The 11,807-nt window shown below is 48.5% G+C and overlaps 4 protein-coding genes across 4 annotated transcripts; all 4 read left to right on the forward strand.

Moving 5' to 3' along the window:
- Positions 1 to 368: 368 nt before the first annotated feature.
- Positions 369 to 2,199, forward strand: FIESC28_05016 (uncharacterized protein; the record flags this gene model as incomplete). Its single annotated transcript, XM_031159163.1, has 3 exons — positions 369 to 535; positions 591 to 2,114; positions 2,166 to 2,199. The coding sequence occupies 3 exons, from the start codon at positions 369 to 371 to the stop codon at positions 2,197 to 2,199; spliced, it is 1,725 nt and encodes a 574-aa protein (XP_031016775.1).
- Positions 2,200 to 5,221: 3,022 nt separating this feature from the next.
- Positions 5,222 to 6,802, forward strand: FIESC28_05017 (uncharacterized protein; the record flags this gene model as incomplete). The annotated part of the gene is made up of 1 exon (XM_031159164.1): positions 5,222 to 6,802. The coding sequence occupies one exon, from the start codon at positions 5,222 to 5,224 to the stop codon at positions 6,800 to 6,802; it is 1,581 nt and encodes a 526-aa protein (XP_031016776.1).
- Positions 6,803 to 8,354: 1,552 nt separating this feature from the next.
- Positions 8,355 to 10,033, forward strand: FIESC28_05018 (uncharacterized protein; the record flags this gene model as incomplete). The annotated part of the gene is made up of 5 exons (XM_031159165.1): positions 8,355 to 8,518; positions 8,581 to 9,272; positions 9,326 to 9,615; positions 9,668 to 9,765; positions 9,817 to 10,033. The coding sequence occupies 5 exons, from the start codon at positions 8,355 to 8,357 to the stop codon at positions 10,031 to 10,033; spliced, it is 1,461 nt and encodes a 486-aa protein (XP_031016777.1).
- A 1,168-nt stretch (positions 10,034 to 11,201) lies between these two features.
- FIESC28_05019 (uncharacterized protein) lies at positions 11,202 to 11,639 on the forward strand (the record flags this gene model as incomplete). Its single annotated transcript, XM_031159166.1, has 1 exon — positions 11,202 to 11,639. One exon carries the CDS (start codon positions 11,202 to 11,204, stop codon positions 11,637 to 11,639), a length of 438 nt encoding a protein of 145 aa, XP_031016778.1.
- Positions 11,640 to 11,807: the final 168 nt, after the last annotated feature.

The following is an 11,807-nucleotide window of genomic DNA, read 5'->3' on the forward strand; positions in this document are numbered from 1 at the left end:
TCTCTCTCTCTCTCTCTCTCTTATTCATTCTTTTCCTTTGCTTGGGCTGTGATGATATCCATCTATGTTTCTTTAATCTTCAGGCTCTAGACAGCATCACTTCTTCGCTTCTTGTTCATACTCTTGAGAAAAACATTTTATCGTCCGATCGGTATCTATTCGCCTACTCACCTGTTCAGCTGGTTCTGAATATCGACACAATCGCTGGGAATTTATTATAGTTGGACCAGGATAGGAAGAGGAGGCTCAATATTCGACGCATCGCAACAAGACTTTACGAAGAGAAGAAGGAGAAAACAAGCAACAACACGATTCTGATCCGATTTGATTCAGTGGTTGATTCAATTTAACCACTTCGCCTCGCTCAAATGAGCTACCAAATGCAGGATTGGGCCGAGAAACCGTCGGAACGGGCACGATGGTCGCCTCTAACACGCATGCTTCTGTCGGGTGAGATGACCCAGGAGAAGCAACAAGAACTATCGTCAAGAGAAAAGTTTGATCGCTGGATGATCAACGAGGGTTACCGAAGATTGTAAGTCATGTAGCGCATACCTCGATTTCATATAGTGCTGACTCATTATCCCAAGCTTTGTCTTTGTCTTTATGCTTCTACATGCCCTCATCTTCTCTTTCGCATGCGTCCACTACGCCCAAAAGGAAAGTCTTGAATCATCACGCAAGACCTTTGGATTCACTTTCGTCATTGCTCGTTCAGCAGCGCTGGTTCTTCACGTCGATGTCGGAATCATTCTTTTCCCCGTGTGTCGAACTCTCATCTCTCTGCTCCGCCAGACGCCTCTCAACGGAATTCTCCAGTTCGACAAGAACATCACCTTCCATATCGTCACAGCCTGGTCCATCGTCTTCTGGTCCTGGGTTCACACTATTGCTCACTGGAACAACTTCGCCCAGGTCGCCATCAAGTACAACCTTGGAATTTACGGATGGCTAGTTGCCAATTTTGTGTCCGGTCCAGGATGGACGGGTTATGTGATGCTGATTGCATTGATGGGCATGGTTCTTACCTCAATGGAGAAGCCTCGTCGCGCAAATTTCGAGCGTTTCTGGTACACTCACCATATGTTCATCGTTTTCTTCTTCTTCTGGTCTATCCATGGAGCTTTCTGCATGATTCAGCCTGATGTCGCTCCCTTCTGTACCAGTATTGGATCGTCAGCTATTGGAGTCTTCTGGCAGTACTGGATGTACAGTGGCTTCTGCTACCTGGCCGAACGCATTGCTCGTGAGGTCCGAGGCCGTCACAGGACATACATCACCAAGGTTATTCAGCACCCCAGCAACGTCTGCGAGATCCAGATGAAGAAGGAACACACAAAGACTCGCGCTGGTCAGTACATCTTCCTTTGCTGTCCTGCCGTGTCACTCTGGCAGTACCACCCTTTCACTTTAACCAGTGCCCCCGAGGAGGACTACATCTCTGTGCACATGCGTTGCGTTGGTGACTTCACCAAGGAGTTCGCCAAGTCTCTGGGTTGTGATTGGAGCAAGAAGAAGGATACTGGCGATGCTAGTAAGGTTGTTGGCCTTACTGGTCGTGACTCTGAGATCGACCCAGCTATCCGTCGTGTTCTCCCCCGAGTATATGTTGACGGTCCCTTTGGTTCTGCTTCAGAGGATGTCTTCAAGTATGAGGTCTCCGTCCTTGTCGGTGCCGGTATTGGTGTGACACCGTTCGCCTCTATTCTCAAGTCCATCTGGTACCGGATGAACTATCCTCAGAAGAAGACACGGTTGTCCAAGGTCTATTTCTTCTGGATTTGCCGTGATTTTGACTCCTTCGAGTGGTTCCGCTCGCTGCTTCTCGCAGTTGAAGCTCAGGATCTGGACCATCGCATTGAGATTCACACCTATCTCACAGCCAAGATTAAGGCCGACGATGCAACAAACATTATGATCAACGACGCCAACGCCGACAAGGATACCATCACTGGTCTGCGCAGCCCGACCAACTTTGGTCGACCCAACTGGGACATGATCTTTAGAGGTATCAGGAAGCTGCACAGCCCTGCTGAAGCAGGTGTGTTCTTTTGTGGCCCCAAGGGTCTGGGAAGTTCGCTGCATACATATTGTAACAAGTACACTGAGCCTGGGTAAGTCTACGAATTCTATCGCGTGTAAACCATTGGCTAATGTTGATGCAGATTCTCTTTTGTTTGGGGCAAGGAGAACTTCTAAGCACTGTGTGTTTATGACGATCGTTTAGTTTAAACTTGGGGGAATAGTTGAGTTTGTAATAACAGCGAAGCAACATTGGAGTAGACTTTCTAGAGGGGCCACTCATGATATGAGTGTGTGGTCTTGTTGGAGTTATCATTTTAATACAGTAGAAACAATCAATACGCTGAAAACATTTTTCTGACATGTTCAGCAACGTTGCTAGTTAAGCGATCTTGACCATTGACTTGTAGATCGAGCTGAGGAATGTTACCAGCCTCGTTGAAAACTCTATAATCTCTTACCAGGGCATAGATAAAGTACCGACTACTTGGAGTGCTGACGTTGGACAGCAACCAACTTTACGCAGACGAGAGCACATCTTGAAACGTTTCATATGAATGGAAAGTAACTTATAGCTGCGTCTTATGATCATGGATGGTGAGTCCTACAAGCTGAGCCTTGGATCTTGGTTGTTGAATGATTCAAGAGCCACTTTCGACAAGGACACGAAAAGCCAATCAATTCTAGGCACGCCACGATCATGCAAGCAGGGTCTACGGGTAGAGAGTCCAAAATAACCCCCAACGGCTGGACTGGACTGGACTGGACTGGGCTGATCATGATATGTGCATGTCTCACCACTTGACAACGTGTTGAAGTGCAGCAAGTGGCTGATGAGTGAGAAGCCAAGAAAGGGTGTTACCGATATAGAGACGGGAATGGCTTTTAATAGGCATGGATGTTGCTTGGACTATTCCAATGATAATGTATAGCATAACATACATATACATAGCGTTGGATGCATTGCATTGGTGCTTACGGTGAGCCCGATGCAACCATCCAAGTGAGTCTGAGAGGGACAGAGATATGGACATGCGAAAGCGAAATCTTGTCTTTTGACGAGAATTAATCATCTGGTAGATAGAGACTAATCTCGGTAGTCTGTAGTGAAGTGAATTTCTCGTGTACTGTAAGTTATGTATCTGTCTTGGCTACCTTAGGTACTGTATGTATTGATTGCTTGGTATGGATGGGGCTTGGAGAAGACCCTGCAGATCTTGATTAGTACCTACTACCTAGGGTAGAGAGTAGTAGGTAGGTGATTTTGACAATGGAGGGGAATTCTAACATTATCGAGTCTATTGTTTTATAAAGCAATGGGTGCAATCTCAGGATATTTTATTGTTATTATTATTATTCAGCCCAGCAGAAATTAGAAGGAAACAAATTAATCGCAGGTGCCCATTTCGGGGCTCGACCCTCCAAGCTAAACCGCCCTGGAGTCAATGCCCCGACCAGTCCCGCTAATGGATCATAAAGGTCCTGTCGGCGTCGGCCAGACAGCTGGAGCCATGAGAGCATGACCTCGTCTCGTCTCGTCTAATTGAGATACGAGCATCATTTGACCATTGACAAACTGATGTCATTAATGGGAAATTGAAAATAGTATGTATTCATTGGATCCGTACATACATCATCTCAGACGTGAATGATACTGGGAAAAGAAAAAAACATCTTTCGGCAACGTTTCAACGCCTTTTTCTTTTCTTCTTCTTCTTTCTCTTTAGCACTCGACGCCACTTCCCTGATGGATGTCTGCATCTGAGCTACTAAGGTAGAACTAGGGGGCCACCATACCTAAGTGACAAGAGGGCAGGGCAGACGTGCCTTGGACGTGTTCGTGGCAGTCTGAATAAAATTTTGACATGTCTTGACTATCATTTCTGGGCATCTGTCACGTTTTGCCTTGCTCTGCAAAGGATCAACGACGATCAGCAGGAGAAGGAACAGCAACACCGATGAGACAAGAGTCGACAGTACTTACCTTGCAGGTATAACCTCGTAAATAGAACAGTAGCAATCTCAAAAGAGTCGAGGCGCAGCGCAATGACAATCGGGCTAGTCTGTTCTCGGAAGACTGATCAGGGGTCTAGTCCTCGGTTCGTCAGCTTCGAATGTACAGATACATCCATCCGATCCGATGGATGCCATCCCGGCCCCGGCTCAGCAAACGAAAAGCAGTGATACATGAACATGGATGGCAATCAAGACGGGAGCATAAGAGTACAAAGATGAGGCTGCCTCCGTTGCACATTGTGATTGTACTGTAGAATAAACACTTGATCACTGCATAGAACTCGACTTGTTCTACGGCCTCTCAGGTTTGGTGGATAGGTACCGACTGTCACAATGCTTGGCCTAGGTCCCCTCGTCTCGTGTTCAACCCCATCTCCTCCAATAAACACTCCCCATCGCATTGAGTTCCTGCCATGTGTGCAGGGCCAGAGCTACTTTGCCACAAAGTATCCTCTACTTTACACCCTAAAAGTCCGTTCCCCGTACAAGCGGGCACTCACTTGCAGCAATTTTTTTCTAGTGCAGTGTACTGTAGGTAGGTACTGTACCTAGGTACAGTAGTGTGCTGGCTGCTGGCCGCTAACCCAGACCTCCACTGGTGGTCACTCGCTGTCGGGTTCGTTCGCTGGCCGGTCAAATCCGCTCTTCCCGCGCCATTCCTTCCAAAGGTTGCTCTTGCTCACTCACACTCAAGTCTGTTTGCTACGCCTCCCATCAGTCTTCTTCATCCGTCCTTCGTTCCGTTCCCTTTTCCCATCTCACCCCAACACACGAACGAGGAGTTGTTCATTAGAAAACTGCTTGTATCTCCTACTAAACCCCCCTACCATTTCTCACACTCGTTCACATACAGCTTCTTTTTTCCTTTATTCCAATTTTTATTCCTACGTTTCCTTTATTTTTGTCCTAGTCATCGCTTCACGCGCATTCGTTCCTGACTGCCGCGTACTCCTTATCCACATCGCACAAGCCAGAGACAAGTAGTGACAACCTACTTCTGCTCTCTGTTTGACGACTCCCTATCAGAGACCTTTTAATCTGAGACGGTCGCTGTTTTTTCCTCTCATTGGATTTGTCTTTCTTAGAGCCGAACCCTTCTGGGTACACTTCGTCCAATAGCCCAGACCATATTCGCGATACCGCCTACCTGCTTTAGTTGAATCGATAACTCCGACCCTTCAATATGCAGTTGAGAAAGTTCTTGCTTCTGGGCATGCTCCTCGGCGTTGAAGCCACCAAGCTTGTTGGTCGTCAAGACACTGGCTCCGACAGCTCTGCCGCCGCCGCGCCCTCGACCGATTCCTCTCCCGCATCTACTGCTGATGCCGACCCTTCGCCAACTGACGATGCCGCGACCACTGCTGCCGACCCTACCACCGCCGCCGAACCCACTGACGATGCCACCACTGCTGCTGATCCAACAACTGATGACACTACCGACTCTACGACCTCAGCTGAGGATGTTACCGTCACAAAGACGGTTACTGTAACGGATTCCGACGCCAAGACTGTGAGCCGCGCGACTACTGTGATGAAACACATCACCTCCACTGTTGTTGTTACCTCTACCGTTTTCGAGACCAAGACTGTTACTAGCAGCGACGCCGAGACTGCGACCGAGACGGAATTTGTGACTTCTACCCAGTGGGCCAACGAGAAGCGTGCTCTTGACCTAGCTCCCCGAACTATCGGCGGCGCTGAACTCGTCGCTCCTGCCGCGCCTACTGTTTCTTCTGTTCCTCACGACTTCCACATCGAAATCCGTGGTGATCAGTACGGTCTCCGTGCCTTCCGACGAGGCCTTCACAAGCGTGCCACTACCACCGAGACCGTTACTGTTACCGAGGGTGATGATTCCGGCACTACCGTCTTCAACACTATCGCCCGAACCGTCATCTCTACCATCAGCAGTCAAACCAAGGTCACCAAGACCCTTACCAAGACCGCACAGGAAGGTGCTAGCACCACCATCACTACTACGAGCACCGTTGTTATTACCTCTACTAGAGTGACGACTGGAGTTGTTCGCACAGCGACTGTTGCTCCTTCAGGAGAGTATGGCCCTGCTGGTACCGGCGGCGCCAGCTCTGATGATAGCAACAACAGTAGCAACAGCAACGATGATGGCGGGCTCTCTACCGGCGCCAAGGCTGGTATCGGTGCTGGCGCTGGTGTTGGTGGCCTTCTTATTATTGGAGGTCTAATTTACTTCTGCCTTCGTAAGCGTCGCAATGCTAAGAACAAGGCTGAATACGACGATGTCTTTGGTGCATCTGAGGTTCCTGTCGGTGGCCGAGGCGGCGGCGGCGCTGCTGCCGCTGTCGGTACCAACCCCCACATGTCCCAGACTTCCCCCGCTGCCACCTCTACTCTTGCTCCTAGCCGCAACACTACCCAGTCCGAGGGCTACCGCGGTACTGCTCTCGGTGACGGGCGTGCTGGATTCGCCAAGCCCCAGCAGTTCGGACGTAGCTACATGGCCGTTAGCCCCGAGACCAACTACTCCCGCACTGCCGGCAGCGACCAGGCCTTCTCAGCCGTCACCCCTGAGAACAACTACGCTCACCCTGCTGGACACTCGCCGCACAACAACGCTGCCGAGATGTACAGCCCCGCCAACACAGCAGAGCTTGCAAGCGACAGCGCTGCTACCAAGTGGCATCAAAATGATGCTGCTGAGATCGATGGAAACCAGGTCGCAAGCGCTCGCGGTTCAGCACCACCTGAGAATGTTTATGAGATGCCGGCGCAACCCTACCGGTAAATGAAGATGGTGCCGGGTGTCCAGCATAGGGGTCACTGGCAGGGAAATGGATGGTGAGAAGAAAAACTTGAAGATGGTTGATGATACTCCCCATGAAAGCTAGAGGAGGGGATTAATTAATGTCAGATACTGTACATATTGTAAACCCATTTACTTTTTCCTTGCGTTATGATGTTGGTTAAGCGGACGAGAGCAGGAGATGATTTCTTCCATTGATTGCATGACGTTGTGTATCTTCTATTGCTACCATCAGGCACTGGTGGGACAGTCTTGCGGGATCCGAGGGGATTGATTATAGATAGATATTGAAAAATGAAACAATTCTGCAGTTTTGGGGCTCTGTAAGATGATTCTGTGAGATGTTTATTTGTTGTTGGTTAAATTATGCTTATGCTCCGTTACGTTACAATGGAAGCTTAGATTTGAATTGTCTGCTACTACGCGACACAATGATACCCAAGTTCCGTCGCGGTGGGATAAGATGCTGGCTACCTAACCTAGGTACTTTGAGTTTTGCTGATTAACTTTAACGTCGTTCAACGTCACTCAGCAGATGAGCATTGTCGACGTTGAACTTGTCATACGTTTACCCGTCTGTGCTGATTAATCTAACAGTACTGGACTTGGACTGTTGAGTAAAAACGTCCGTTATCGGTGGCGCCACTTGATGTCGTGCATTAGGTACCTAGGTACTGACTGTACTGTACCAGAAGAACGAACATGAGGGAGACGAGACATACAGTAGTTGATCGTGAACTCGAGTGTCTGAGCAACAAGAATTCCTTGAGTGCAGTCTAGGTAGATAGACTCGGCTATCTTTCTTTCTGATCATTACGGCCTAATGTTGACCCAAGTTTTGCCACTGCTATCCTGACTGAATACAGACAGTATCATAGACGGGCTACTTACAATTCTCAAGGTTTCGAGTACAGTAACGAGTAGTTAAATTCCTGGATATGATCGCCGTCCCACATCAACACTCACCTAACTACTAGCCTATTATTGCAGCATTCAAAGTCACAGTGCTGTTCTGTAGTCTGTAGTCTGTATCCCTCAGAGAATAATAAAATAAGATAAACTCTTTTTGTGCTACCGGACAAGTTTCGGATGAGCTGATTTAGCGGAGACCTTTTTATCATTACAAAAGGGAAATCTCGGCAATCCTGGACAGCTCGAAACCTTCTGATACTTTTTTGTTTCTAGACTCTTTCGACTTGTGTCTTTTTTTTTTCTCTTTCTTTCCCTCTTTCTTATGCGCCAAGCTTAGCCTAGTTATTTTTCCCTTACCAAGACGGTTGTCGCAAGTGGCGCGGTCTTTTATCCCGTGTCGCGCTCGTCCGAGACCTATTTGTTCGTCGCCTCTGTTCTCTTTAAACAGAGATTGGTTCCTTTTTCCTTCACTATCACAAGGAGGATAAATTGAAAGAGGTGAAAAGTCGAGTCCGAACCGTGAGTCTTCCCTGGGTATAGTACCTAGACAGTGATTGCATCCTTGTTGAAAAATACTTTACTTACCACCCCGCTAGAAAACTTCCATTAATTATCAACCACTATGGCCTCCAAGGACGGCGGCCAAGATACTACACCAAGGCGTCACAGTCTTAACGATGAGTGTGATCCTAACTCGGCGACTGATGAGAAGAGACTTGTTGCCAAATTGGACTTTTACATCATACCTCTCATCATGGTTCTCTATCTTTTCAGTTTCTTAGACAGGTTCGTTTCATGATGGAATTCGTTGAAGGAAAAGATTTCTATGGCTAACTCGCAACCGATAGAGTCAATATCGGTAATGCTCGACTATACGGCCTTGAGGAAGACCTAGGGCTCTCATCGAATCAGTTCCAGGTCGCTGTGTCTATCCTCTTTGTCACATACCTGCTCTTCGAAGTTCCATCTAACCTGGTATTGAAACTCTTCACTCCGCGCCGATGGATTGCTTTCATTGCTACTGCATGGGGTATTATCGCTACACTCACCGGTCTCGTGAACTCATACGGCTCTCTGATTGCCTGTCGTTTGCTTCTCGGCGCCGTGGAAGCCGGCCTTTTCCCCGGCTTGACGGTGTATCTCACATTCTTCTACACCAAGAGAGAACTCGCTCTCCGTGTGGGCTACCTTTTCGTCAGCGCTGCAGTCGCCGGCGCTCTCGGTGGCTTACTTGCGTACGGAATTGGCCACATGGACGGAGTGCGCGGTATGAGCGGCTGGCGCTGGATCATGATTATTGAAGGAATCCCCAGCTTCTTGATCGGTGTTGTCACTTATTTTGTGCTGCCCAACGATGCTGATACGGCGTACTTTCTCGACGACAATGAAAAGGCTCTCATGCGCTTGAGACATGCGCGCGAGTACGGAAACACGGCGTCGAGTCGGGAGTTCAGCAAGAAGGACATGATGTGCGCTTTCAAGGACTGGAAGGTATGGGCGTTTTGTGTTGCCCAGTTTGGAGTCGACACTATGTTGTACGGTGAGTTTGGATGTGTCACCCAGCTTCTGAAACTTGTTCTGACGCATGCGTAGGATTCTCTACTTTTCTGCCGACTATCATCAAAGATCTCGGCGACTGGACAGTTGCAGAAACACAACTCCTTACCGTGCCCTGTTACTTCCTCGGTGCCGCGGCATACATGTCTACAGCATTCCTTTCGGACAAGCTGCAGCGCCGTGGACTCTTTTGCGTGATTTTTGGACTCATCAGCTGTGTGGGCTATGCTGTTCTCCTGGCAGATATTTCTTCTGGTGCACACTACTTCGGCTGCTTCCTCGTCGCTGGAGGTTTGTACGTGGTTGTGGGTTTGCCATTGGCATGGGTAAGTTATAGCAACAACTTTGTGGCAGGAGTATTTGAACTGATTCTATTAGTTGCCCACAAATTCACCTCGTTATGGAAAGCGCACCACGGGTACAGGCATGCAGCTGACATGGGGCAATGCGGCAGGCATCATGTCTGCGTTCATCTAGTGAGTGCCTATATCTAACAATCACCGGACTTCTTCTGACCATGACAACAGTCCCGCTTCGGACAGACCTCGATACATCAAGGGTCACGCTGTGACGCTCAGCATGGTTGCGCTTGGTACTGTGATCTATGGGTTCATGTGGTGGTGGTATCGACGAGAGAACGAGCGAAGACAAGCAGGCTACGTTGACGAGAAGTATCGAGGAATGGGAGAGGACGAGCTGGCTGAGCTTGGAGATGAGAGCCCTCGTTATAGGTTCACGGTTTAGAGGGCGGTCCTGGGTAAAGAGAAGGATAAGTGCTGATATTATGAGGTATGAAAAATGAGGTGTGGCAGTGAGGAAATAGGAGGGGCATTAACAACTTAAGCGAGCGTTGAAATACGATAGATCTAGACATCCATTATATACTGTAGAGAGCAGAGTTCCTTATTAGGTACCGAGTCTACTGTTTAACGTTACAGGATTGTAGTTGGATCACTCACTGGGCAGAGCCTCAAGAGCGTACGTGTTCAGGGGCTACCAACCAATCATGATTTAGGGTCATGTTGCTGGGGTGTCTTACAACTGGCAAGGGAGAGAGACTGTTGATGGAATGATACCTGGGACTGTGTATGAGAGAACGTCTATGATGCGATATCTGAGCACCTATGGATATTGTGTCCCTGCCTCTTTGAGGGAGAATAGTTGAGGCAGCGTACGTCAGCTGGCTCAAAGTAAAGTGGTGTTATGTTGTGCGTGCATAATCAATACGAGATTTGACACATATCTAATGGATCCGTACTTGTTGCTCCAGCTCACTAAGAGGCTGTATCTTTTGGACTTTAGTAGTGATGAATCTGGGTCTCGTGAGAACCTACACCTACTGGGAATTTCTCTCCATCACCGTCATTACATGGCATCGCATCGCATCCTTGAATCCAATATGGATGTATCGTAGCATCCATCGGACAGAACGAGAACTACCTACCTACCTACCTAGGCACTGAAGTAGGTAGGTACCTAGAAATTGTACTGTACTGTACTGTACCTGTACCCCAGGATCGGGTGTGGGCCATCGCTAGCGGACCCTGTAGTTACCAAATATAGGTGCATAACTTTTAGCGTAGGAAAAATAAAAGGCTTAACCGACTTGTTGTTCCCTTGTCCGCTTGTCCCCCTTGTCTGGTTTCTCTTTTCTACGGGTCCATCTTCCATCTTTGATCCTCCCTCCCTAACTACCTACCTACCTACCTAATTTCTTCTACTCTCGTTTTTGGTTTTGTCGACTTTACCAACTTCGTCTACTGTCTTTCGTTTGTCTTCTTCGACAGTTGGAACTTGCTCGACTTCTATTTCTTCTCTGCAGTCGTTCGTTGTCTCGGCAACATCCCCTATTTCCTCGCTCGCCTCGTCCGTTCCATCCATCTTCAACGACTCTTGACGATTTGCCGACACCATGCGTTTCTCAAAGCACGTCCTCCCTCTTGCTATGCTCCTCACCGGAGTCATCGCTGCAAAGGAAGAGGAGTCTACCACCGCTGCTGAGAAGGCCAAGGCCACCGATGACAAGCCTTCCGAGACCACCACCGATGAGTCCAACACTGCAGACGCGACAGATGAGGCCACTGCCACCGCCACTGCCACTGGAAAGAACGGCAAGGACCCCAAGAGCGACAAATCCGAGACTGACACCGAGTCCAACACAAGAGAGAAACAGGCCGCTTCCAAGACGGCGACCGAGAAGGGTAACGGACCTACAATCACTTGGGATCCTCCTGCTCCCAAGACTACCGTTCCTGATATCAATGCCGGCGCTCCTTCGCCTATGACTCCTGGTGTTGTAGTTCTATCACTGGTTCTTGGTATTACATCTATCGGCATGGCACTCCTATAAGAACAAGAACATTTATGGCCGTCAAGCCAACCTAGATGAGCTTCTCTATAGCGGCAACGACCCTACCCTATGCAAGCGTTTTTGGTTATCGAACTATTCTGTTCATTTTATTTCGCATAATGGTGGCGCTATATGGAATGGCTATGGTGATTGTTTTTTTTTTTTTTT

This window comes from Fusarium coffeatum (assembly GCF_003316985.1).
Source record: "Fusarium coffeatum strain FIESC_28 chromosome Unknown BRIP53273_contig_109, whole genome shotgun sequence".
NCBI classification, from domain to species: domain Eukaryota; kingdom Fungi; phylum Ascomycota; class Sordariomycetes; order Hypocreales; family Nectriaceae; genus Fusarium; species Fusarium coffeatum.